The 27,313-nt window shown below is 38.6% G+C and overlaps 2 protein-coding genes across 2 annotated transcripts in view; both read left to right on the top strand.

Annotated features, from left to right (window-relative positions):
- Nucleotides 1-20,998, top strand: part of LOC116292924 (dynein heavy chain domain-containing protein 1) — a 49,103-nt gene extending 28,105 nt beyond the window's left edge. Inside the window, exons 37-64 of the mRNA XM_031700267.2 lie at nt 391-756; nt 1,107-1,240; nt 2,031-2,354; nt 2,672-2,764; nt 2,957-3,122; nt 3,579-4,108; nt 4,443-4,709; nt 5,132-5,277; nt 5,562-5,832; nt 6,503-6,625; nt 6,908-7,496; nt 7,844-8,047; nt 8,656-8,786; nt 9,209-9,308; nt 9,534-9,937; nt 10,167-10,292; nt 10,647-10,920; nt 11,301-11,464; nt 11,984-12,082; nt 12,491-12,586; nt 13,326-13,497; nt 15,845-16,044; nt 16,654-16,968; nt 17,061-17,164; nt 18,004-18,223; nt 18,723-18,850; nt 19,227-19,758; nt 20,251-20,998. Coding sequence (XP_031556127.2) covers nt 391-756; nt 1,107-1,240; nt 2,031-2,354; nt 2,672-2,764; nt 2,957-3,122; nt 3,579-4,108; nt 4,443-4,709; nt 5,132-5,277; nt 5,562-5,832; nt 6,503-6,625; nt 6,908-7,496; nt 7,844-8,047; nt 8,656-8,786; nt 9,209-9,308; nt 9,534-9,937; nt 10,167-10,292; nt 10,647-10,920; nt 11,301-11,464; nt 11,984-12,082; nt 12,491-12,586; nt 13,326-13,497; nt 15,845-16,044; nt 16,654-16,968; nt 17,061-17,164; nt 18,004-18,223; nt 18,723-18,850; nt 19,227-19,758; nt 20,251-20,607 — 6,635 coding nt within the window. The 3' untranslated portion in view covers nt 20,608-20,998. The remainder of the gene's footprint in view (nt 1-390; nt 757-1,106; nt 1,241-2,030; nt 2,355-2,671; nt 2,765-2,956; nt 3,123-3,578; nt 4,109-4,442; nt 4,710-5,131; nt 5,278-5,561; nt 5,833-6,502; nt 6,626-6,907; nt 7,497-7,843; nt 8,048-8,655; nt 8,787-9,208; nt 9,309-9,533; nt 9,938-10,166; nt 10,293-10,646; nt 10,921-11,300; nt 11,465-11,983; nt 12,083-12,490; nt 12,587-13,325; nt 13,498-15,844; nt 16,045-16,653; nt 16,969-17,060; nt 17,165-18,003; nt 18,224-18,722; nt 18,851-19,226; nt 19,759-20,250) is intronic.
- Nucleotides 20,999-22,631: 1,633 nt separating this feature from the next.
- LOC116292934 (uncharacterized) lies at nt 22,632-26,405 on the top strand. The gene is made up of 2 exons (XM_031700282.2): nt 22,632-23,071; nt 23,969-26,405. The coding sequence occupies exons 1-2, from the start codon at nt 22,798-22,800 to the stop codon at nt 24,400-24,402; spliced, it is 708 nt and encodes a 235-aa protein (XP_031556142.2). The 5' UTR covers nt 22,632-22,797; the 3' UTR covers nt 24,403-26,405.
- Nucleotides 26,406-27,313: the final 908 nt, after the last annotated feature.

Here is a 27,313-nt window from a genome sequence, read left to right as displayed (position 1 = left end):
TAGGGAAAAGTCTTTTGCATTCTAATCTTTTGCAGGGTGACAAGTTAGATAGCTTTAATATGGTGTGACCGACTTAGTTCATGTCTATATCGTATGCACCTACAATTGTTAGACCTCTGCTTAGAAAGGGGTAGGCTTAACCAAGAGTTTGATATTATTTTCAGAGAGGCGACTGTCAATTTTTTAATAAACTCTAAAATCTAATGGCGATATATATTTTTCCGTGTTTGTCAAAGTTCTCTAGTTCTTTTAAGGTAGTGACAATGCGAAACTCCCTACCCTGGAACATTAAGTAATTACCTCAACAAATAGAATTCCTTGATGACTAATTCCCAAGGGGAACTGCCAAAGCCTTATTAATATTTTCATGTGCTTTCATTTGGCTTGTAGATGAACCTGAAGATCTTTTTGGTGTAGCTCCAGGTAGTAATGCACCACCACCTTCTGCTAAAGGAAAAACAGTTTCCAGCGAATCCCTTGGTGAACATCAGGAGAATGTTGTTAGTGATTCTAAAAAGGCTGCGGAGCCAGATAAAGAAGTAGATGATGATGTTGTTGATGATGTTGACGATGATGATGATGACGGTGACGATGATGACGATGACGATGATGAAGCGGAAATTGATGAAGATGCACAGGAGGAAGAAGAAGAAGAGGAAGAAGAAGGAGAAGAAGAAGAAGATAATGGTAATAGCACACAGTCCGAAGAAGACAAGGAACAGCAGGAAGAAGAATCAGACAACGAAGACAGTGAGGGTAGGTCGCATTATTGCCAAGATTGCTTATGCACTAAGATTATTCATATTGCTTATCTGTTTGATCATTCGCTCATACGTTTCTTCGATCAATTTTTCCTGCGTCCATGCATGCATCCTTCCTTTCTTCCATCCAACCATCCTTCCTTCCTTCCTTCCTTCCTTCCTTTTCTCCCTTATTTCCTGATTTCCTTCCTTGCTTCCTTGCTTCTTTGCTTCCTTCCGTCCATCTATCCATATATTCATTGTCATATGATTAAATATTCATAAGGATCATCTTGCTATACTAGGGCTAATATAATCTTTTTAATATTCGTAGTGTAATCAGTAAACCCCTATTTATATCTTTAGAAAAACTTGAGGGTCAAGAAGAAGAAGAGGACGGTCAATCTGAACGTAGCTCCAGTAGTACTGCAACGAGTAATGCCGAGTCACAAGCTGAGAAAATAGAATGCACTTTTAGCTCCACTGGTCCTCGTACTAAGGTAAAACAATAATACTGAACATTAGTGTACTTTTTGTGCTTTTGCGACCCCGTTAACTCCAGACAAGCACACTTGATGGTTCCGTCCATCAAACGGCTTGAAACTGGTTATTTTTTGGTTGACGAAAGAGAGATACCAAGGTGTCAAGGTAGGGTCGCAGAAACATGTTTAATATATTTGTATGTAAATTTCGTGGTTGAATAACTTCGTCTGGATGGGATATTGGATTTTTGCTGCTATTCATTACTGTGAGTCACTATGCGTCATTACAAACCTTCAAGCCTTCAACCTTTATTGATAACCTGAAACAATCTCTGGGCTGATCAAAGTCGGGGCTCGCCTAACTCACAGATCAAACCCTGAAACAATCTCTGGGCTGATCTAAGTCAGGGCATGGCTAACTCACAGATCAAACCCTGAAACAACCTCTGGGCTTATCAAAGTCATGGCATGGCTAACTCACAGATCAAACCCTGAAACAACCTCAGGTCTGATCAAAGTGAGGACACGGCAAACTAATGGATTGAATTGGAATTTAGCGAAAGGTTTTGGAAAATCCGGCTGAGGAAAATCCGGCTGAGGAAAATCCGGCTGAGGAAAATCCGGCTGAGGAAAATCCGGCCGAAAAACCTGGAGAAAAACCCTCGAATCGTAAATGGAGATCAGGATCTTTTCTTGATGTTTACGTCTAGTTTTAGCATAATACGACAACTTAGATCGCTAGGGTTCGAGCCCCTCTAAGGAACCCTAGTAACTCAAGTCTTGGTGATATTAAATGGTTATTTCCTAGGTAACCTTTGGAGACATCAAAGAACTAGACGACAAGGAATACAAAGGTCCTCTGATAACCTTTGACCAGCTAACCAAACCAGGAGAAGACTTGACAGACATCATATTCAATAAGCATTTCAGTGCCTCTGTGCCGCCGATTGGTAATATTCCAGATGCTGCACGGGGCTATGTAGAGTGTACCAAAGATGTCCTTGAAAGTGGTGTCAATAACTGTGTGTCCTCTTATAACTCCCGCTTTTCTGAGACGAACTCTTTTAGCAAGATAAATATGGTGACTTTCAGACAGGCTCTTCACCATGCTTCACGGATAAGTCGTGCGCTGGTAAGTTTTAAACTTTTCCGTCGATACGTGCTTGATTTTGTTTTAGTCTTGCGTTAGCCAGTGAGGTTTTGCCACATCAATAGCAACACCTTCTTGAAACAAAAAAATATCCCAATATTTTGAATAGACGTTGCAATATTTCTTGGCAGTATGAACTAAAATGGAATGGCAAAAATTAGCGTGTACCCCATTCATGCGTCCATTTTTTAATTTATGAAAATTTATCAAGAAGATTAGTCAGTTACAAACAGGAGTTTTTCTTATATTGGCTTGTCAATAAAAGGTTGGGCATCTGAATCTTGTCCTTGTACTTCTAGGCAGCACAAGGTGGCCATGCATTACTATTATCGTGCCTTGGATACGGAAGAAGGACTCTCGTGCGTCTCGCTTCCTTTGCTGCAGGATTCAAAGTAGGTTTGATTATTTTATTAAATATATATGCCCCTTGCTGTTATTCAGCAACACCTTTCCCATTAGTGTATCGTTCTGAACTTTATTAAAGGTAGATTTAAGACACATTCTTCATTCAGGTGTCAGCTACCCCCCACCCACCCCCTCCCCCCCTCTTTGATTTAGTAATAATGTTCTTTTTTTAACATCAGTTGGTGGAGCTACAGGCTGCTCTTTTCCAAAGCAAGCAAGAACAGCGACAGCAAATCAAGGCGGCAAGCTACGTGGCGGGTGTACAGGGTAAACCAGTCGTGCTGTTCGTCTCAGAGAATCAGCCAGATGACACGTTACAGGATATTTGCGCTCTCATGGTTGAAGGTATGCGTGTCTATTCATGTATAGAACTTGGCAGGAACGAGACGGGGTTCGGATAGTTAGCATACTACACTCACCCGGACGATCACATTCCACACCAAAAATACTTAACATTTTGGCTAGGCCGTTCACTTGGCAATATTTTTGGGTAGACAGTAGCCATATTGCATATATACAGAAAACATCGCCATATTTGACCATATTTATGGGAAAACTAATGCTGAGAAATTGAAGTGGAGTATCCCGGCAATGATCAATTCGAAAACAAAAATGTGCTAAAAAATCTTAACTTCATACGCTGGGATTTTAACCCACGGAAGCTGAGAAATTCAAAAAAATTGATTCCATTGCGACATAGCCCCGAGACATCCTCAGACCTGAGGCGTCGTATGGACTTTAGACCTAACCATAAAATTAGTTCTAATTGTAATGTTTTGTGCTGTGGTTGGTTATCACTAGGTACATGTCCAGGATTGTATACCAGCAACGAAATCAGCATGATATCCAGTCAACTTCTTCCTGGCGGGCAACGTGGGGCCAGACGTACCGAACACCAAGACATCGCGCAAGAACGCTTCTTCCGTCGCGTCAAATCTAACCTACACGTGGTGGTCTGCCTAAAATACGAACCTCTTTCCTCAAAAAATCCTCCATCGACTTCACAGCTGTATAAATTTCCTCTTCTGCTTACTCGCTGCTGTTGTGTAGATACTTACCTCCCCTGGTCACACGAAGCACTGACGAGCATCGCCAATAAACTCATAAGTGAAGAGGATCCTGTATTCGACTATGTACCTTGGAGCAAACGGGAACGAGAAGCGCAAGTGGCGTCTATATGTTCTATTATGGCACATGTACATTTATCAGCCAGGTCTATGGTTCAGAAATTTTACGGAACGAAAGGCCTTAAGGTGTATTCACCTGATGATTACCTGGACTTTGTGGAACTCTTTAAGAAGTTTTGTGTTCGACTTTGTCTCAAAGAAAAGGTGTGGATTGTATTCTTCATATTACTTGCTCGCTTGCTTTTCCGTCCCTTTTTTTCTGTTCCTTCCTTCTTTCCTTTCTTCGTTAGTTCGTTCGTTGGTTCGTTCTTTCGTTCGTTCTTTCGTTCGTTCGTTCGTGTGTGCATGCGTGCGTGCGGTTCGTGCGTGCGTTCGTTCGTTCGTTCTTTTGTAGATTTATTTGCTTCAGTCTCGCTTTTTCAAACTTGTTCTTTTTTCACTTTTCAGTCTTACTTTCTCGTTTCTTTTCTTTTTTATGCCTTCCTTGTTTCTTTACTTTTAAAACGTTGACTTTCCTCTTAATCTTGAATGCCAATAGACCACAGTATCTCGTCTAAAGCACGGCCTCAAGCGCATGGAAGAAGCAAACACTAGCATAGAAAAGATGAACGACGAGTTATCAGAGCTCACTCCGCAGTGCAACGAGGGCCACGATGAGGTTAAAGAATCTCAGCAGGACATAGAGGCAACTCAAAAAGAATACCAAGAACAAAAAGAGGCTTGCAAGAAGCAAGAACTAGAAGTCGAGAAAATCAAGGCACCTGTTGATAAACTAAAGAAAGAATCTAAAGATGAATTTGGAAAGGTTGGTGTCCAATTTCTTCTCTCCTTTTTCTCACCTATCATTACAGCTATTTCAAAAAGGTTGGTGAAGGTTTTGTTGCGTATCGCATACCAAGCCCCCATGCACTATGTACGATGTGAATGTATTCAAGGAAGGGTCACAACAATATGGAATTTTACCAAACTTATATCTGAACGTCTACGGCATATTTTGTTCTGTGCTGACATTATTTACATATGAATATAATACATCTCAAGCTTAGTAAGCAGCATGCAACATGTAACAAAACCTTTACCAACCTTTTTGAAATAGCTGTATCGATTGATTCGATTTATTAAGCAGCATGCAACGTGCAGCAAAACCTTTACCAACCTTTTTGAAATAGCTGTATTGATTGATTCGATTTATAATCTGATGTACTGTATAAAAATGGCTTTTCGCAGGTCAGTCCTTTGTTCGATGCAGCGTTAAAGGCGATTCAATCACTCGATGTTCACGACGTGGAAGAAATCAGAAGTTATCGTGTACCTCCGTTTCTTGTTGAACTTGTGGCCAATTCAATCTGCTTACTGTTCAAAAGGAATCAAACGTAAGATTATCATATCCTATTCCACTCCCTACTTCTTCTGCCCTTTTTTTTTGTCCTCTTCTGCCCTTTTCTGCCCATTTCCCCCTCTTTTCCCCTCTTCCCCTCTTTTCCCCTTTTCTCCTATTTTCTCCACTTTTCTCCCCTCTTCTCCCTTTTCTCCCTTTTCTCGATTTGACCTGTCCATCTTCCAATAAACTTCCGATAAAATTTCCAATAAACTTCCAATAAACTATAAAACAATGATCAAGTAATAATTAACAAATCCTAATTGTCTTTCCTTATAGTTGGGAGCAAAGCAAGATTCTCTTCAATCGTGATAACTTTTTCAAAGACCTTGAGTTTTACAACATCAAAGGAATGACCGACGGCATGTTCAAGAGACTTAAGGTGTTCTGCGACCATGCGTTGTTCAAACCAGAGACTGTCAAGGATGGTAGTGCTGCTGCTGCCTCGTTGTGCATGTGGGTACGAGCTGTCTACGACTATGCGGTTGTATACCGAGCTTTAAAACCCAAGCGGAAGAAGATTAAAGAGGCTGAGAAAGAACTAGAACAGGTTAGTGATATAGGGCAGTCTTCTTAGTGTATTCCGTGGTTTTAAATGCCTGCTTCCGAGATATGCTCCGCTTGTCACGCAGCCCTTGTGCGTGAAAGGCGAAGCCTTGTCATCTTTGAAGTGGACTATTAGCGTCAGTTCTTGTATCGTGCGGAATGTTCATCAGTCAAATCACGCTTTTCAATAACAAATAATAGAGTAGATAATGCGATTCAAATTCCTGTGATTAATGCGAATGGTATTAAGCAATAGACCCCTTGCAGCACTTCGGGAATGCAGCTCAATGTGGAGGACAACAGTAAGTTTCCAATTCTCAGGAGATTAAAATTCTTTTGTTTTGTCTTCCAAATTGAGCTGTTTCGATGTCACATGCAAGGGGTCTAGTGCGCATTTATTCCATAATTTCCATCTCATGATATCTTATTACATACCATTACATTCCATCCCATCTCATTTATGCATATCACATCCTTTCTTAACCTCTCATACTACAGTGGTATAACACGGATTAATCTTGTTCTTTCATATCCCGTCCATTTAAATCCCATTCATTTCAATCCCATCACATTCTATCCAAGTTCTTTTACCGAGACAGGGATTTGCTGCATCGTATCCTATTCCTTTCTATTCCATGAATCCCATCCCATGCTATTCTCTTCTTGTTCTCTAGGCAAAGACCACGTTAGGTGAGATGAAAGTCCAATGTAACACCATCAAACAAGAATTAGAAGAAAAGATAGAATCTTACAAAGAAAGTGTCAAACAGACGAAGAATATCGAGAAAAAGATCCAGGTAAGAAATGCTAATGATTCTATCAGAAAACTCTCTTGTTCTGTATTTTGCATTTGTCATGAACTTTTCGGGAGGAAAAAGACTGTATTTCATTCGCATTCGTTAATGGAATTCATATTATCAGCATGGCCGCCATGTTGGCGACACTTAACAAAAGATTTGACATTAACTTTTGTTATTTATACCACCATCATGGTCGCCACGTCTTTGTCTTCTTACTCTATTGGAAAGGATTTCAAATCATCGATTTATTACTTTCTAAAACTATATTTTTTCATGTAGGCTATCGAGTCTCGCAAATCCCGTGCCACCAACCTCGTCAACAGCCTGAAGGATTACCACGAGTCCTGGAAAACGACATTAGACGTTGCCAAGCAACACTTAACAACCTCTCCTGGTGACGCACTGATAGCGGCTGCATGTGTTTGTTACTTTGGTCCTCTGAATAAAAAGGCACGTGAAGAGCTCTTTCTTGATTGGCTGAAAGTATGCGATGGAACCACGCGGGAGATTTCAAACCAAACCAGCAGCCTTGCACTGATGATGCTCCGGAATCCAGATTTCCCGCCAAAAGACACCAACACCGAGAAGGAATCTGAAGAGGAGAACCAAGATGTTAAACCAATAAGATCAAACATCTCACTTACAAATGTCAATAATAAAGTTGCCCTTCGTGAAGGTATTTCATTGGCGTCCATCTTGACCGAAAAAGATGAGCTAACCGAGTGGATTAAGGAAGGTCTACCCAATGATGAGCAAGCAGTGCAAAACGCTCTGATAATGCGCAGTTGTAGTAATGATCGGTTTTGTTGGCCGCTGTTTATTGACCCACATGGACAGGCAGAGAAGTGGGTACGAGCTTTAATGGAAGGTTAGTCTCGGGATTACAGAATTCAAAATTGATTATTCTCTTATGCATATTTTCCTTCTTAATAAAGCTTTAAGGCTTATTCGCAATGCTTATGCGCAAAGTATCATTTCACAGTTGCACATAAAGAGACACATGAATATGCAAACAACTCAAACAAATAATCTTATTCTTAAGAGAATGGTCTGAAATTAGAAAATATTTTGCGCAAGCGAATAATTTCTATTAACTAGATGTGTTTTAAGATTCATACTTTCGATTTGCTATCCATTTCTGCACTATTTATCCTCCTGTTTCCATTCAGATAGTTATCGTTTTATTAATTTCTTTACTCTCGTTTATCCTTTTAGTCAATCCCAAGACCAAGACAGAAACTTTAGACCGTCCATCCTCAGAGACGTCAAGGCGGCGCAGCTCACCTACCCGTGTGTCTAGTACTCTGGACTATCAAGACCTCAGTAATCAAGATGATGATGATGATCGCATTTCCAATATAGGAAACAGTAATGATGATGGTGATGATGTCTTGTTGTCTGAACTAAAAGATAGCAATGGTAAGATGATGACTTTCTATGGAGCAAATTAAGTATGAATGTGATAACTAACGTTGCGAATCGCCCAAGATGCCGTCCCGTGATCGTGGAGTTAAACGCTAACAGTAGAGCAGTTTCTGACTGTCAAAATATCGGCGTCGTATGCGTGCCTTGCCGCGACCGTGATGTTTTCTAGAAATTTTATTGGTGGATTTTTTTTCTTGCGCAATATATGATTGGTTTGGCAGTTCTGTAACATTGGTGTGATTGTGTCCACGCCGTGTTTCGAGCATTTGATTGGATGGAAAGTATATTCTTGTGTAATGTGATTGGGCTGACATATTTCTTGCCGTGTCACGACCGTGTTCGTGCCTTGAGCTTTTCCATGCACATTCATACAAAAACTGCATAACGTTAGGGTGTCCTCGCATTGTGATTAAATGAAACCCCTCAATTCCTTTTTTTCATTTTCATATGCAGAGAGTTTTGGGCAATTGTTATAGGTATTAAACATTATTATCAGAATGTAGTCTGTCTGTCTGTTTGTCTGTCTGTCTGTCTGTCTGTCTGTCTGTCTGTCTGTCTGTCTGTCTATCTCTTATCGGATAACTTTTTTGTGTTATTTATAGATGACGAGACGACTGTTCGTGATTCTGATTCACCCATGACTGCGATCACAGATCAAACAGCAGGAAGTACTTTTACTACCACGACAGATAAAACGTTTAAGGAAAGGTTAGCCCGTGAAATGGGACTACAGGTATGTACTGTATAATCTGTTTAAGTTTTATTTAGATATGTGGAATAGACCTTGGTCGTGGTGCAATGTTTTCCCATTACAGACCACGTGTCATTTCCTTGAGTATCAATACACGGAGTTACACGACGCAATTTTGTCCTGAAACTTCATCGCGGCATAAGTTTTGGTTGCACGAATAGAAAGCAGGAATACTTTCCGTGAAACTTTCTGCAACAAAAGTTTCTCAAAGCCTAAATTGCGCCGTGTAAGACCCCCGTGAAACTTGTCTCGCAACACCGTTTCACACATGTCTCAGCTAAAAGTTTCAACGCGTAACAGGGCCCTTATTTCATTGTGGGAACAGCACTCACTTTTCTTGTGCTCTTTTTAAAACATGCTAAATCATGCTCTATTATTTGCTTGTTTCTGTCCTACTTCGGCAGGTTGATTCGCCAGACATGTCGACGGAGTACGCTCCCACGCCTAACCTTGATATCGACGAGGGTCAAATAATGGTCATACCGGCAGATGATCCACAACTACGTAAGAATTTTTAAAAACATAATTTCACAATAGACCCCTTGCAGCACGTCGGAATGCAGCTCTATTTGGAGAACAAAAGGTTTCCAATACTCATGAGATTGAAATTCTTTGCTTTTGTTCTTCAAATTGAGCTCCTTTGAGGTCACATGTAAGGGGTCTATAGCTACCTGGGTTTTCTCGTATACTCGTTGACTTGTGATCATTTCATTTTTGATCCGAACACAGGGAGTAAAATCCGTGCAGCTGCAATAGCAGGAGTAGTGGTCCTCGTCACACACGTGGAACGAAGACGTTGGAACAAGAAGCTCTGGCTTCTCTTGTCGAGGCAAATATTAGTCGACAATAGCACTAATACCAAAAAGATTGTTATAGGAAAATCAGCCGTAGAGTTTCGTCCGTCGTTCCGGCTGTTTCTCAGTAGTTCCGTACCACTGTACATGATGGGTGAAGGTCTAGTGCCGTTGCCTCTGTCCAAGACTGGTGTGATCGATATGTCATTGAGCCAGGAAGGCATTGCCAATTGTTTATTAACGGAGACTTTGACTCTGGAACGACCGGAGTATGATGGACAGAAAAGATCCTTGGAGAGGGACTTGACTCTTCATGAGCAACAAATGAAAAATGCGCAGGTAATTTCCATACACTCCATATACTATATATTATAAAATATATGAGATGTAACGCGCGCGCTGATTGGCTGGCTACCGTGCTTATATCAGAGGACAGAGATACGCTCGCGCAAAATCATAAAACAGCTGCTTTTGTCTCTGCTGACTGCTTGGGATCAGACCCAGAAACGCGCCCGCAAACACAGAGAAACACTCAGCATCAATGACCTAACGATCTCTTATGTTCCAGGAATTTGTGCTTGATAAAGTTCTGGAGTTAAAACAACCTTTACTCAAAGACACGACTATGTTAGCCAACGTGAACAAGAGCGTGGATGTCCTCAGTACTGCTGGAGAGCGCTACCAAGAATCATTGGTAAGAATCTCCATAGTAGCCGACTAGTTTACCATTTACAAGATTAAATTGAGATATTGTCGTTGTTTGATAAGCTGGATAGTTGCTCAGACGATTTGCTACTGTCGGTTGACTAACAAATAGATTGATGGGTGATCGGCGGTCGGTTGATTCGGTCATTCATTCTTTCTGTCATTTATTTGGATGGCTTGTGACAAGTTCAAATTTGACGTTCAAAATGTTAGTTAACTCATTTGCAGTTGCTTCATTTATATTTGTTTGGTAGTATGTCAGCCTATGTTGAATTTCCTCATACCGGTCTTCACTTGAGTAAGCTCTTTCACCATACCTTACTTTTTTTCGATGTATTTATAGGCCATGCGCAAACAGATGCAAGCCAAGCGCGATGACTTCTTACCAGTTGCACGTCACGGTGCAATGCTATATACGATCATCTGTCAGATGCACAAAATCCGTCCTGCATATTACCACATGCCATTCGATACCTACCTCAAGCTGTTCCGAGAAACTATTGCTGAAAGGAAGAGAAATAAGAAAAACTTGGGCTCGCCTGCAGCACGTGCGGCCGAGCTGGTATCTGCACTATCTAGAATGATATATACTCGTATGTCCTGGGGATTGTTTCTTGGTGAGTGATGTAATCATCATCATTATCATCACCATCATCATCATCAACATCATATATAACCATCATCATCATCATCATCATTATCATCATCATCATCATCATCATCATCATCATCACCATCATCATCATCATCATCACTATCAACATCATCAACATCATATAGAACCATCATCATCATTATCATCAATTTTAAAATCATCGTCAACATCGACTACAGAAACTATTTTTAGTTTGTTTTTCGATAGACAACTCCTTTCGTTTCCTTTTTTGTCTCTCCCCTACTTTCTTTAGTAGTTTTGCTTCTTGTTTTTTACTTTGTTGCTTGTCGTTCATCCTGTCCATCAATTAAATTAAGTAACATGTCTTCATTTGTTTCCTAGGTGACAATCTGGTTTTCCCATTCCTCATGTCAGTAGAGAAGCTGTTATCAGAGAATGAAATAACAGAAGAAGAATGGCAGCTATTTATCTATCGCCAACCCTTGCCAGAACACCTACTTCCTCCGGTTGAGGACGAAGACAAACCAGACTGGGTCACTCCGCAGGCAAGACTTGATTTTGTAACAAAAGCACGCGGGCTTGCTGTCAGCAGTTATAAGCACGTGGAGATTAGTAGAACGCGAGGAAAGTGTTAAGAGAAGCACTAGTACTCCTTTAAAAAAAACTAGAAAATGCGCACCGTGCATACCGTGCGCAGTTATAAAGCATTCGAAGGTTGAGCACATGAGAAAAGCGTTAAGATACAAATAAGAATAGCCGTGCTTTTGCATGCGAATGAAGTAACAGAAAACGCTCCCGCGTGTTAGTGTGCACTTATAAAGCACGCGGAGCTTGGCATAAGACGAGAGAAGTGTTAAGAGAAACACGACTCGAAGCGTTCTCTTATATCTTGATAAGACACAAATAGACGTTTTTCTTACATGCGAATAGTAGAGAAACAGAAAACGCGTGTGCGTGCTCCGTGATCCATAAAGCACGTATCACGGCCAATCAGAAAATAAGTTATTTAAAAGTCATCTTTTAATACTAAACATATAATATGTGATCATTACTTCTTTTGCTAGGCTTGGCGTTCTCTCACTCAAATAGAAACTTTGCCACCATTTAAAAACCTGAGGAAGTCATTAATCGAATTTCCCGAAGAATGGAGAGAGTACTTTTTAGTAAGTGCATTAAGTGACACCTTGTGCAGGCTATTTTTGTATAATGTTTATATTTTAGTTTTTCATTTTTTCATCTAATAATTCATTTATCCATTCATTCATTCATTCATTTATTATTCATTCATTACAAAGTCAGTAATTCAAATAGAACGCGCTCTCTGATAGTTCAAAAATCCGCGTTTGATCAGAGTATCAAACAAGCTCACGTCCTTTTTTTCTGCTCGAACGCTCTAACTTTGAACTTTCTTAGGAAAATTAAAGCAGTATTTATTCATCCAAATAACTGAATCTTTTTTTTTTTTTTTCAATTTCGTACCTATTTTTGTTATTTCAATGGTACTGAAAAAAAAACCAAAAAAATATTGACTGCTTGGTAAATAACAACCCTTTACCATGATTTTTCCCCAGCTTCCTCCGGTTCTGTTAGCCAACACACCAGGAGAGTTTCCGTTCTTGACGGTTTTCCAGAAAGCCTTGCTATGGAGAGCATTCCGAGAAGATCAGGTAATTTGTAACTATTGTAAAACATGACCCATAAATTGAACAGTCAATAGAGTTTTTGCACCATCACGTGACGGCAGCCATGTTAGATGGCAGGAACAATGCAATCGTTTTACATGAGAAAGAATTCAATTCCCGGGTCAAAGGGATTCTTTTTTTCTGCCATCTAACAAGCTGTATTATGGGCGGCAGCACGTGATGCTGCACGTGATAGCAGATTTTATGGATGCAAGCAAATGAGATGCAAATAAGACAACAAGCATTGTATCGACCCGATAGATTCACTTTAAAATTTCTCATTGTGGGCTAGACTCTAATATCAGGTATTGGTAATTTGGATTCAGTATGGGAGCTAATAAAGACTAAAGCTCGGCAGCCATGTTGGTGGTATTAATAAAATATCACCAAGATGACCACAGTGACGTAATGCTTATTGGCTTGAGGATCATAATGTTGAATTGAGTTGGCATTGCGGTGTATTTTTGGACTGCTTTAGGGGACAAATTAGACGCCATTTGGGAAATGTATTCTCTAATAAAATCGCACAATGCACTGCAGTGCCAACTCTACCCATTTTTAATCGACAACCTCGGAATAGCTATAATAGATGTTAGTATTGGATGTTAGTGATAGGTATAGCGTTTGTTCTGTGGCTGATGCGCAAAAAAATCAGGCAACACTTTCGCACATTCTACAAAAATATCAAGTTAACAGTTCGTGATTCTATGTTCTCATCATGTAGATGTTCCAAGTGTGCCAAGACTTTGTACTGTGTGTAATGGGAGCCAATATGGTTCACCCTGTAGAGTACGACATACAGCAAGTTCATTTACATATCAACAATGCCACGCCTGTTGTATTCATGCTACCTCCACTTCAAGCCTTGTCTGAAGGCACTTCTGCTATCATAAGAGGTGAGTAAGCTCAATCCACTATTAAATAATACTAATGCCAGCCATACAACTAGTTCGCGATGGAAACAATGCAAACCAAATGCAATGTTTTATTTTATTTGTTTTGTGGGTGAAGTTTGAGAATGCAGTTCCTTTGGTCCTGTTATTCTTGATAGATGTCTTACGACCATTATCATAATATAAAGATACATAGTCAGCCTCTTTTGAAAGTGTATTAACCAAAATAAGCTTCATTTTTTAAGTTTCTGTGGAAATCTCATGAAGTTAGTTGAAAATGCATGAAGATGAATAAATTATCTCCGTGATTGACGTCTGAAACCACTAAAATGTTTGGAGGCTGAGCTCAGATAAATTTATTTTTTTTACTTTGAAAGAGGGCGTTTTTCTTCAAAACATGTCAAGAATGGCGTTTGTCTTAAGTTGAACGAATTTTTAAGCCTATTTAGAAAGTGTTTTGATCTAAATACGCTTCATTCTTGAAGTTTCTGTGGAAATCTCATGAAGTTGGTTGAAAATGCATCAAGATGAATAAAGTATCTCCGTGATTGACGTCTAAAACCACTAAAATGTTTGGAGACTGAGCTCAGATAAATAATTTTTTTTCACTTTGAAAGAGAGCGTTTTCCTGCAAAACATGTCAAGAATAGTTTTTCTCTTAAGTCGAACGAATTTTTAAGCCTATTTAGAAAGAGTTTTGATCAAAATGAGCTTCAGTTTTGAAGTTTCCGTTCAAATCTCATGAAGTTAGTTGAAAATGCATCAAGATGAATAAATTATCTCTGTGATTGACGTCTGAAACCACTAAAATGTTTGAAGGCTGACCTGAGATAAATAAATTTTTTTCACTTTGAAAGAAGGCGTTTTCTTTGAAAAAATGTCAAGAATAGTTTTTTTCTTAAGTTGAACGAATTTTTAAGCCTATTTAAAAAGTGTTTTGATCAAAATGAGCTTCAGTTTTGACGTTTCTGTTTAAAAATCATAAAGTTTGTTGAAAATGCATCAAAATGAATAAATTATCTCCGTGATTGACGTCTGAAACCACTAAAATATTTGAAGGCTGAGCTGAGATAAATAAATTTTTTTCACTTTGAAAGAAGGCGTTTTGCTTTAAAACATATCAAGCATACTCTTTCTCCTAATTAGAACGAATTTTTAAACCCATTTAGAAAGTGTTTTGATCTAAATAAGCTTTATTTTTGAAGTTTCTGTGGAAATCTCATGAAGTTGGTTGAAAATGCATCAAGATGAATAAATTATCTCCGTGATTGACGTCTTAAACCACTAAAATGTTTGAAGGCTGAGCTGAGATAAATAAAAAAATTTCACTTTGAAGAAGAGCGTTTTGCTTAAAAAAAGGTCAAGCATTTTCTTTATCATAATTTGAACGAACTTTAAAGCCTATTTAGAAAGTGGTTTGTTTTAAATAAGCTTGAGTTTTGACATTTCTGTTTAAATCTCATGAAGTTAGTTGAAAATGCATGAAGATGAAAAAATTATCTCCGTGATTGACGTCTGAAACCACTGAAATGTTTGGAGACTGAGCTGAGATAAATAAAATATTTTCACTTTGAAAGGGGGAGTTTTTCTGCAAAACATATCAAGAATAGTTTTTCTCTTAAGTTGAACGAATTTTTAAGCCTATTTAGAAAGTGTTTTGATCAAAATGAGCTTCAGTTTTGACGTTTCTGTTTAAAAATCATAAAGTTTGTTGAAAATGCATCAAGATGAATAAATTATCTCCGTGATTGACGTCTGAAACCACTAAAATGTTTGAAGGCTGAGCTGAGATAAATAATATTTTTTCACTATGAAACATGTCGTTTTGCTTCAAAACATATCTAGCATAGTCTTTCTCCTAATTAGAACGAATTTTTAAGCCTATTTATAAAGTGTTTTGATCTAAATAAGCTTCATTTTTGAAGTTTCTGTGGAAATCTCATGAAGTTGGTTGAAAATGCATCAAGATGAATAAAGTATCTCCGTGATTGACGTCTGAAACCACTAAAATGTTTGGAGACTGAGCTGAGATAAATAAGAAATTTTCACTTTGAAAGAGAGCGTTTTCCTGCAAAACATGTCAAGAATAGTTTTTCTCTTAAGTCGAACGAATTTTTAAGCCTATTTAGAAAGTGTTTTGATCAAAATGAGCTTCAGTTTTGAAGTTTCCGTTCAAATCTCATGAAGTTAGTTGAAAATGCATCAAGATGAATAAATTATCTCTGTGATTGACGCCTGAAACCACTAAAATGTTTGGAGGTTGAGCTCAGATAAATAATTTTTTTTCACTTTGAAAGAGGGCGTTTTCTTTCAAAACATGCTATATGCCCTTAATTTTTATTTATTTTAGACCCTGACGAAGACATTCTAGATCTAGCAAGAACGCACGGTAAAGCAACGTACGTTGATACGGTGTGTTTGGGTGAGAACTCTGCAATACAACATGCGTTATACGCTGTACAGAGAGGCATGGACTTGGGACACTGGGTGATCATCAAGAATGCTCATCTGACCGATTACTGGCCTCAGGAATTCTTAGAAATCCTTCAGGTACTATATCTCTCTTTAGTCGTCTCACTATACCTTTTCAGCTTTGGTACACTGTTTTGTTATTCACATAACGTGGGATGATTTCTTTGGAAAAATAGATTCCTTGTTCAGGGGCGGCGGAAGCTAAAAATCTTCGGGGGCACTGCAAAAATCTTTGGGGGGGGGGGGGCACTGAAGATTATATTTAACGCTATGTGATAATGACAATGTTTTGTTTTATTGCAAAGGTATGCGCCGTAAAAATCAATGCTCTAGTGGACGATACGTGGTCTGTAACGTCCCCTGAGATTGGTTAGGTTTAGGGGCGGGGTTGTTGGGGAAAGGTCATTGTTTTCTATTATTCTACACATGTGTGCCCTCCAATAGGATCACATTTTGCAAATTCGTGAAGGACGACCCAACGCAAAGGGTGAAAGGCTATGCTTGGATTCAACATGCAAGGTGTATTGTGGTCTAGCATGGGTACAAACACTTTTGGTTCAATATACCTTATATGGTGTTGTTTGTAACAAAGCTAACCTTGAGTTTATGTAACTGAAAAAAGGTCTTTGCAGCCATTATTTGGCAGTTTACTTTCTAAAGGCTTCATCTTTATGATCATTTCGTTAGGTAATAACCAGTACGCCACAAATCATCGAAGAACGTGAAAAGGAAGGAGAATGGTGCGAGGACTATGAGTCCAGAACCACTCAATCCAGAAACCAAACTTTGGTTCACCCCGACTTCCGTCTATTCTTTACTGCGCGTGTCGACTCTGGAAAACTTCTTCCCGCGATTCTCATTCAGCGCGGGCTCAAGCTTGCTTGTGAATCGAAAACTAGCTTCCGATCAACCATAAAACAAGCTCTACAAGTGGAGGCTCGTAGTATTAACAGCTGGTCTTGTCACTGGAAAGAAACTGTTTTCAAGAGCAACAGTTTGAAGGTATTAAAAAATACAGAACACTTACACCATTTAGAAGTTGAAATTTACCAAATAATGTAATATTTTACTCATATTTGATTCTTGTCTTCCAGAGCGACGTGCCCCAATATGCTATGTACGCTCTTGCTTACTGTCATTCATTGTTGCTCTGCCGCCGCCAGTATGGGTCATTTGCTTTCACGTGTCCATATCAATGGTTAGTCTTAAAACCCTGTATTACAGAGGCACAGCCTTACAATTATGCCCATTCTTACATCTTGGTAGAAAGTCACTAACAGAATCCTTTTCGCTGTTACGTTCCTTTAATTACGACTAAAAAGAAATAGAAGCTCTCTTTCCTTTTTGCAACAAAGAAAAATTGTTGCATTGTACTCGTGCAACACGAGCAACATTCGCTCTGCAACATTCGCTCTGCAACATTCGCTCTGCAACATTCGCTCTGCAACATTCGCTCTGCAACATTTGCTCTGCAACATTCGCTCTGCAACATTCGCTCTGCAACATTCGCTCTGCAACATTCGCTCTGCAACATTCGCTCGGCAACATTCGCTCTGCAACATTCGCTCTGCAACATTCGCTCTGCAACATTCGCTCTGCAACATTCGCTCTGCAACATTCGCTCTGCAACATTCGCTCTGCAACATTCGCTCTGCAACATTTGCTCTGCAACATTCGCTCTGCAACATTTGCTCTGCAACATTCGCTCTGCAACATTCGCTCTGCAACATTTGCTCTGCAACATTCGCTCTGCAACATTTTGAGCAGCAAATTGCACGATAATCATTTTGTTGTCTAAACAAACTACCGCAACATTCAGCGATGCCTTTTTTACCACAAACTCGTGAATCGGCTTTACTATTTGTAGCATTGCACCTTGCTACAAGGAAACATACAAATTTTGGAACATAACACCCTTTATTTTATTTTAATAAAGGGTGTTTGTTATTTGAGTTTTTTGTCTCTCGACGCGCTAGTGGAATTGTGATGTCCCGATATATTATGATACATTGTAATATTATAATCTATGTTCGTTAGGTCGTACCCGGATATACGAGGGGCTGCTGACATACTACGTCATCTAACACGTGCCTGTATGGAACCCTTGACAAATACACTTGATCAAGAACACTTACTGCGCGTTTCTTTAGCTGATATCTTAACTAGTGCTACCTATAATGGGCACGTCATTGATAATCATGACTGGGCAGCGGTAAAATCCATCGCGATGTCTGTCTGCAGTAGTGAAACAATGAAGGTAAATATCTGATTCCACACCAGCCTCACCACGTCACGTCACGTTCACGTTAATTTTTAAAGCATTGCGTGACGAGGTGGCATTTTTTCATATAATTTGCTTCTCATTGAAAAGCGTAAAGCTGTGCAGTTTATAAATTTCCCAATATTTGCCCCCCCCCCCCCCCCCCCCCGATGTTTTAATTAAATCAGTAGAATTCAAGATGGCCGCCGTATCTATAAAAAGGTCTTCTCCAATCAACGCCAAACAACGGTCATACAATGCTATGGAATATAATGGCATTCATTCTCGGAGAAAGAGGCTTTCTGTGAATGCTTTGAATTTTTCCCTTCGCATTTAAACCTGCCTTCTGCAAGTGTGTTTTGCAGAAGCTAAAACACCAAATATAAAAGATTTCAGCAGGTTGAGGATTTGAACTTGATTTGAACTTTGCCATAGGGTGACAACCAAGACTTTAAAGTTAAGCATTGTTGGCATTCTTTTTCTCCTTGTTTTCTAGAATATTGATGATTTATCACAAAATATTCCTGTCGAGGAACGCCTAAAAAAGTTTCCTGAGAAACCATCTTTGGGCCACCTAGGTCTGGTGAAAGACTCGGAAACACAGTACAGCATTCAACTTAGCAGGTATATCAATACATTTTCATATTTATTAGCAGAATAATCATCATTGTTATCCATTGCACTCACAATCTCGTTTCTAATTGGCTCATAATTATTTCCCGAAAAAAGCGCCTGCGCTGTCAGAGGATGTAATATCATATCAAATTTTCAAGGTTTTTTCAAGGTCACCTACATATGCAGTAACCATGTCAAGCTCGCGTGGGATAAATTTCTGAAAAGTCCCAACTTCAAGTGAGCGTGACCAAACGATTTTCAATGACAATGGTAAACAATCGAATAATCATCTGATTCAGTCATCATTTTGGGCCAAAAGCACTTTCATTGTTTTCCAGCTAAATCCTATTTTTCAACAATAAATTGATTATACATCTATTATTAGAACTATGGGCGTTGCTTTCGAAACTAGTATGGAGCTTAGTCCACCGCGGTTTAACATGGACAAAGTCATTCAAAAGGTGAATGAAATTTCTGACATCATTGATGAGAGTTTGAAAGTCATCAAAAAACCAGAGCAAGGAAAATTTGATACTGCCTTGTCAGCATTCTTTGTCAAAGAGCTGGAATATTACGAACAGTTTCTACATACGGTATCAAGGGATCTCCAGTTGTTGCTTCAAGCCATTGGAGGAAGTATGGCACACACTCCTCACTTGCATAGCCTTTTGGGAACGCTTTACTATGGAGATGTTCCTCCGTATTGGTATGACAGATGTCCAGGACCCACATCCTTGGGTATGTGGTTAAAGTATTTGTCATCCGGGTTGCGTGCTGTACAGAACTATACTGTATTAGTGCCTTATGTTATTCGACTGAGTGCATTCGTCCATCATCAAGCTTTTTTCTCCTGCATGTTGAGGGACTTTTGCAAGACCAATTCCAAAGCACCACAATCATTAGTGTTCAATATGGAGGTGAGTCGCTTGCCGTTATTTTTTCTCCTTTTTCGCTTTGCTTTGTTTTGGCTTGTTTTGTTTTTCGGGGGGTTGTTTTCGTTTGTTTGTTTGTTGGTTGGTTTGTTGGTTTGTTTGTTCGATTGTTCGTTTGTTTGTTCGTTCGTTCGTTTGTTTATTCGTTCGTTCGTTTGTTCGTTCGTTCGTTTGTTTGTTTGTTTGTTCATTTGTTTGTTTGTTTGGTTTGGTTTGGTTTGGTTTGGTTTGGTTTGGTTTGGTTTGGTTTGGTTTGGTTTGGTTTGGTTTGGTTTGGTTTGGTTTGGTTTGGTTTGGTATGCATCAAATGAAAAACGAGGAGATTATTTAGCTAGGTCAAAGCTAGTCGGCATGTCGAGCGGTGCTTCTCGCTCGATGACACAACCTACGACCAAAGAGCACTAATGCGTAAAATAGCGCTTGGAGCCCATGGATTTTTGCAACATTTCAAAACTTCTTCTTTGAATCCCCCTGTAGGTGATGCAGCCTTCGTTTGAACCAGAGTCACCTGCAGAACATGGTGTCTTCCTATCAGATGTATCCGTCAAGAACGCCTTCTGGGACACTGAAAGGAAATGCCTAATTGACACTGAAAGTCTATCAGCTGTCAGTCATCTGCCAGTCATTCATCTAACGCTTGTAGAAGCTAAACAGCAAATGAAGACTCCAGACAATAAAAAGCTTATTGTCTATCAGTGTCCTCTTGTTACTGAAGGCAAGAACACGAATCACTTACAGAACCTTGTGACAAACCTTACTGTCATGTCAGCTATCAGCCATGATGACCTCGTGAAAAGAAAGGTCTGTCTGTCTATTTCATTCCACAATTCTTGAGCGGTTTTAATCGTAGTTTCTTCCATTCTTGACTTTGTTGTCATATCGACCATCAGCCCCGAAGACCACGTTATAAGCAAAGTCTGTCTTTTTGTTCTGTTTCTGTTTATTCGCCTTCTATAGCTTTACAAAATTGAAAAAGAAATTTTGTTTTTATGAATTTTTATCAACTTTAATTATTTTGCAAACGCTACAACATATTTATATGGGTGTTAAAAGACCCCAAGTGTACAGTTTCTTTATTCCGGTTATAAATGTCCTTTACAAAAATTATGGACTTAACATCTTTAAAATGTATGTATAATGTATCTCCATAGTATGTGTGAGCAAAGCTTATTGAATTGTGTTGTAGCTCTGCTAAGTTATTTTTGTAAATAAAACTGGACTTTACAACAAATTAGCAACTGCTCCTTTGGGAAATTTTTGAGTACTACGATCTTTCCTGGACACGTCAATTTTTCCTATTTTCGCTACTCTTTACCTCCACTCTATCCTTTCTCCTCCCCTCCCACCGAAGAAATGATCAGTTTTGGAATTCCTTATCCCCATCCATCTTTTACATGACTGTCCTTTCCATTCCTGGCTCTTTTTGAACATTAAAAGTTTCCTTTCCTTGCCTCATCTCCTAAGTAACCTGAACCCGTAGTAACTTTCCAGTCCCTTACCCCTTATTTCTATCTCTCCAGCACTCCTCCCCTCCCCCCAGGGTAGTAATGGTGCTAACAGTAATAATTAGCTTAACCAAAATATTTATTTCCCAAGTAACTATAACCAAAATACCTCAGTATTAAACTAAATCTTTATTAATGTTATAATGATTTCGTCTATCAAATATGATATTGTTTGTCGGCATTTTCGTGACAAGGGTATCTTTTCATTTTTTTTTTTTTTTTTCCTTTCTTACGCTTCTTTGTTAAGAGTGTCAACCTTGTCTTCTTCACTTGATCGAGATACAGGTGTGTTTAGACGTGTAAAAGCGAAAACAAGGTCTTCTAGAATTTTCCATACTTATGATCTCGATGTTAAAGCACTCGTTACTCAAAAGACACTCGAATACTCTTAAAACTAATTTCATTCTTTGCCCACATGAGCTAAGAGTGGTTTCGTGGCAATCTCATGTTGCATGTTCGATTTCATATTGTTCGGTGAAATGAACATACTCAGTCTTGTTTACTTGATTGGCTAATCGGCCCTGTTAGTGCCCTACGGTGTTCTATTATGCGCAGTTCATATAATCTTAAACAATACCCTTCGAAATGAATCTCAATAATTAATTACATTTCCGCTTTATTCAAAATATATAGAGCGAAAGATAAAGTCATGGTTTTTATTAGGCATGCCATGTATTTTTCTCAATTTTCATCAGAGATGCTCAAAGGTTTTAGTCGTATGGTAATAAACTATATACGTGACCGTGTCGAACGTCAACTTTCTTCCTTGATTAGGCTGCCTAGATCAAGCAAAAACGTTTGCGCACAGCAAGCAGTCTATTTATTCATAAATTATCCAAGACTCCCAGCTGTGTGCTTATTAGATATTAGAACCCTTTCATTAATGGCGACCGCTTAAGAAGTTCTTAAAGAAAACTTTTATCTCGATATTTTGATTTCAGTGTATTAGTCACTTAACATTGGTCGATTAATCGCTATTAATTCTAAGTGCATGATTTTCCACGTTGTAAAGCACTTGTAAAGCATCCGTGACGAAAATGCGTAATACGTGTTAATAGTTTCATAATGTATTTCCTAATTGTGTGGCTTTAATGAAAATCGATGGCAATATTAGGACAATTAGATTGGCTGTTGTAGGTGTCAGAAAACTATGTGTCTTCTGGGTTTGAATGCCGGGAAATATATATGTTTCACAGAGGTTACTGGTTCACAGAATCCAGTCTGTAAACAGATAGGTTATTCTGTCAAGAAATTGGGTGCACTCTCGTGAACACATACCAACACAAGTGATGTGTATCAAATTAACTGTAGATTTGTTCTATAATTAAAAGTTTAATTTTGTTTGGCTAGCTCGACCAATGAGGTCCCTGTTTTCTTGATAGCGGCTATAAAACACACGCTAAATGTTTAATTGGACGGATAAAGGCATTGCAAACACAAGATATCGGGCTCGTAATCACACAAGTCGTGAACCTTTCCTCCCTTAATTTCTGGGCCTATCAACGAGTCAAGTAACCTTATGGAAAGCGCTGAGCAGCAAACAGTTCAGTCACCCCGTCAAGGCTTTTCCATTGCAGCCCTGCTTGGGACGACTTCGAGACAACAGCCCCATAGACCGAAGCCAGAAAGGGCGATCCATGGGCAGCTGTATTCTCAGGAATATCATCCACATTCTTTGAGCAGGATGAGTAGTTCTTTCGATGTTAGTCCTCCAATGCATCTTCCACGAACCCTCTGGGAATCTTTACCAGAAGCACGAGGAATCGCGCACCAGGGAACATCAACCAACATAGGTGAGTATACTTATGATTATTGATATCAAACTGTGTCTTAAATCTTGTTAAGAGAATGGTCTTAACCTGAGAACTTGATGATAACCCCATTTAAACCTGATCGCAGTTGATGCTCTAGTTTAAACATTAGTGTCACTTCTTTTATTCCAAATTAGTGTATTGCCTTATATATATTATCCTTTGTTGTATACGTACTTCAAGGCACTAAGCTTATAACAAAGATCATCCTCAGTATAATAATATACTTCTCCATGAACTTTACTTCCCTATTAGTTGGTGCATGTCTTAACACGATTATTGTCTTGGTGCTATTGCATTGATGCGACTAATAATGACTTATGTGGAATTAGAAATGATTCAAATTCAGTGTTTATTTAAAAAGTTTAGGCAAATGAATTTGGTCGTCATGCGTTAGTTAATCTGCTGATTGAAATACTTTGAATAACAAAAACATCAAAATGAGCCGACATTGGGGGTGTTCATCGGATGATTAAATCGCAGTCCATTCTTCCTATCGATACTGAGGTAAAAGCAAGAGTGATCGTGCAACTTGACACGCAACATTACTACTTTGATGAACTTGTAGAAAGAAACGTCGCTACCACTCCGTTTGCGACAAACTTTTCTTGCAAAGAGCATCAGCGTAAAGAGAGTACCTACGATAAAAAATTAATGAAAGGGTGTGGATAGTCGTATGATACAAAGAACATTCCCTCTGCATGTGCAGCGGAACATAATATAAAATTCTAATGCGCACGACTCTTGACTTCCGTGTATTTTCTGAATGGGTTAATTAAGTCTATATTTTTTATATAATGACCAAGATCTTTGTATTTACCTATTTGTTTCTTCCTTATATATTGACTCAAATACTAACTCGAATTTTATATTCAACAGTTCAACTAGATCGCACTCGAGAAAGAAGAAAAAGCAAAGATAGTTCAAAGAAAAGAACACGAACTGCTTTTACAAATCACCAAATCAAAGTCCTGGAATCAGAATTCAAATCCAGCAGATATCTTACCATTTCGCGACGAAATGAACTGGCAAAGTTACTCGAACTGAGCGATAACCAGATCAAAATTTGGTTTCAAAATAGGAGAACGAAACTAAAGCGCCAAATTGCAGCTGATATAGCATTTTCTATGTCTCTTCCTGGACATTTTTTCCCGTGTCATCCAACTATGCATACCGACAACCATTGTCCTCGTTGTGTTTTTAAGATGCCGAGTTGGCGGAACCATTCTTCTGGCGCTACTAGTTTTGATGGTCCATTTTGTCATGAAGTTGCTTTTTCCTCTATGAACCCTCAAATGTCACTAACGTTATGATGCAACAGAAGTCGCAGAGTTATGTAAGACTTGATATGACATTTACAGTGCTGGAAATTAAATGCTGCAGCAAAACCTCTGCTTCAGATGACTAGAGCTTTTATACAGCTGCCAGTTTTTAATAAACTGCTTCAGATCCGGTATGCCCTGACCGGAATGTATTCAGAGGGGTCCTAGAGTGGCTGTGACCTCCTCTTTTCTACGTGCATGTGGCTTTAGAGGAAGAGAGGGAGGGAGGGATGATAAGTTTGTGGATTTCGTGTGGAGTACCCCTCCTCATGGTATCCTGGATACGCCTCTACGGCCTTGAGTAGTTACACACTTAATTGGCCTTACTGGAATAGCTGATATGGTGCATTGTGGTCTATCTTGGGTACAGACATCTTTCGTTCATCAAACATTATATGGTGTTTGTATCGACGCTAGACCGCCACAATTTATCTTGTTTGTCAAACAAGCTTATGAATTTCACATTATAAATGGTGTTTGCTAGATAGTTCACCGACTGCTTGCATTAGCGCTTAGAGCTGCCGTGCATTTTACAACAATGAGGAGCGATACGTCAGTATTAATGCCCCTATGGCTTATGTGTCCAAACAGAAGCACTGGAGATGGTAACACCGGATCACCGGATCACACACAAGATCCACCTACACAACATTAGAAAACCATAGAACTTTTCTGATATGCAAACATGATCCATTTACTGAAGTATTTACTATAAAACTTTAAACAAAATTTATAACACCGATAAATAGGATATCAAATAACAAAAAATAACGTCACTTATTAAGCTCGTAATAAATATATTTTTGTAAGAAGCTGTAGTCCAAAATAACCCTTTCTGATTGGTCACATATTCCACTTTTCTTATTGGTTAAAAAACAGCTGTTTACTGGTCCAATCAATATACGTCACAGGGTTCCCATCGATATTGAAGTAACGAACGAAGCTTTAGTCCGCCATATTTGTTTTGTTATTTAAGCTCATAGTTTTTGCAACAATTAAACCATTTTGCTTATATGATTCACTGTAAACATCAAAAGAAACGCTTAGGAAAGGAACATGAGGATTTATGGGGGAAAGCAAGGATGATTTATGTCAAGAATAGCGTGTTGAACAACTTCTCACGATCCAATTTGAAGCCGGACAAAATGCCATCATTAAGTAAATGGTAAGTTTGTCTATTATCTGCCACCAGCTCATAAACAAAATTTAGCTATAGTTTAATATAGAAAATGAATTGGGGTCAGTCAGCTTCAGTTTCAAATTTACTCTAATCTGGGAAACTTTAGATGAACAAGGGAAATTCATAATTTGACTTAAAATAGTACTCCAAAGCCAGACAAGTTTTTAACATAGAGTACAAACACTAAAAGTGTGCAACATAAATATCACTAAATAGTGTTATTTTATGCTAATTCTATTGTTTTCTTTTGTTTAATAGTGCTATTTACTGCTAAATAGTGATAACTATTGCACACATTTAGTGTTTGTACTCTAGTAAAAATGTTCCAAAGTAGACGTTTTATTTTAAAAGCATTTGTCCATAAATTCCTGCATTTTAGCCTGGACAAAATATAGGTTTTACTTGCCTTTAAACAAAATTTTAATATCTAATGTGCTGTTATCAGTCACTGATGTAGACAGAGATAAAGAAGAAATGAAAAACACGTGTTTAGGGGCAATTAGTCCCTTTATATACGTATAAAACCACGCTAAACCTTTTAAAAAGACTGTTAAAACGAACGGCCTTTGAACTGAAAACCAAAAGCTGAATGGAAAAACATGCCTGTAGTTCAATGTCGATTGCATTTTTGCTAGCTGATCCGAAAACTGGCGACTTTTAATACGAAGTACACATCTATTCTGGGGCGGAATCCACGCTCTTTCGTCCCTCTTGAGTGTGAAGTAAGTATTCAAGAGTAACATTGTTAAACTAAGAACGACAGTGAAACATGTGGTTATGAAAGAAGCTCGAAATAAAAGAACAACTAACCAAACCAGCTTCTCAATCCAATATTTATATCCTAAGGGCTTGAATAGTTATCAGTCACATCAAATAACCACACGTTACCTAAATATTTATCAGCTATAATCAAATAAACTAAATAGAATTTCTTCTTAGCACCACATTTGTATTGTCACTAAGTCGTGTTGTTAAGACTTAGTGGAATCTCTGATAAATAGCGTGTTTAACGCGCAGGGTTTTTTATTTTCTGGGTTAGCTGTGGTTTTGCTCTACTTAATCGTCGGTAAAGTGTATTAAAGGGCGTATTGAATCCACGCTTTCAGTGATTGACAGCTCACGTTTGGATCGACTTTGATAATATTATTTATATTATTTATCATTTAGTATATTTTGTTCACAGCTCGGCACGGGTCTTCGCATTAAATAATTGCCTCGAGAGTAAAGAATTAGTCCTGTAACTAATTAATGCTCGTACTTGCTTTTTAAGAGTTGTCGTATCAATTCCCCCTCAAGCAATCAGAAAAGACACTTCACTTGTTTGTCTTAAGCCGAGAAAATGACTCTATATTGGAGTTAGGCACTTTATCTTTGACTGACACTTTTTAAGGGTCTCGCCGTAATCTTCAAGGCTATGAATAAATTCCTTTTTTGTGTGTGACTAAAGAAATGAGTATGAATACTGGTTTCCAATAGGCCACGTTCGAGATACCGAGGCGTTTCGATAAATAGTTAATTGCATTAAGCATTTAACGGGATCAGTAGACATAGTTGCTGTAGATTCGATTATAAAGTTGTTGAGTAGTGAAACGACTAGCATTTGTACCAAAATTTTCTTATAATTGCCAAAAGATAGGAACGTCGTGCATACATTTTTTATTTCTACAAATAAATGTATTGGGTGATCCAAATGATCGTATCATACATAAAGGATTACTATGA

This window comes from Actinia tenebrosa, unplaced genomic scaffold (genome assembly GCF_029948245.1).
Source record: "Actinia tenebrosa isolate PJP-AT-01 unplaced genomic scaffold, QUT_ActTen_1.0 PGA_scaffold11__36_contigs__length_13525064, whole genome shotgun sequence".
In the NCBI taxonomy this organism is placed as follows: domain Eukaryota; kingdom Metazoa; phylum Cnidaria; class Anthozoa; order Actiniaria; family Actiniidae; genus Actinia; species Actinia tenebrosa.
The sequence above is the reverse complement of the archived record's forward strand: the minus strand, read 5'-3'. Positions and strand labels throughout refer to the sequence as shown.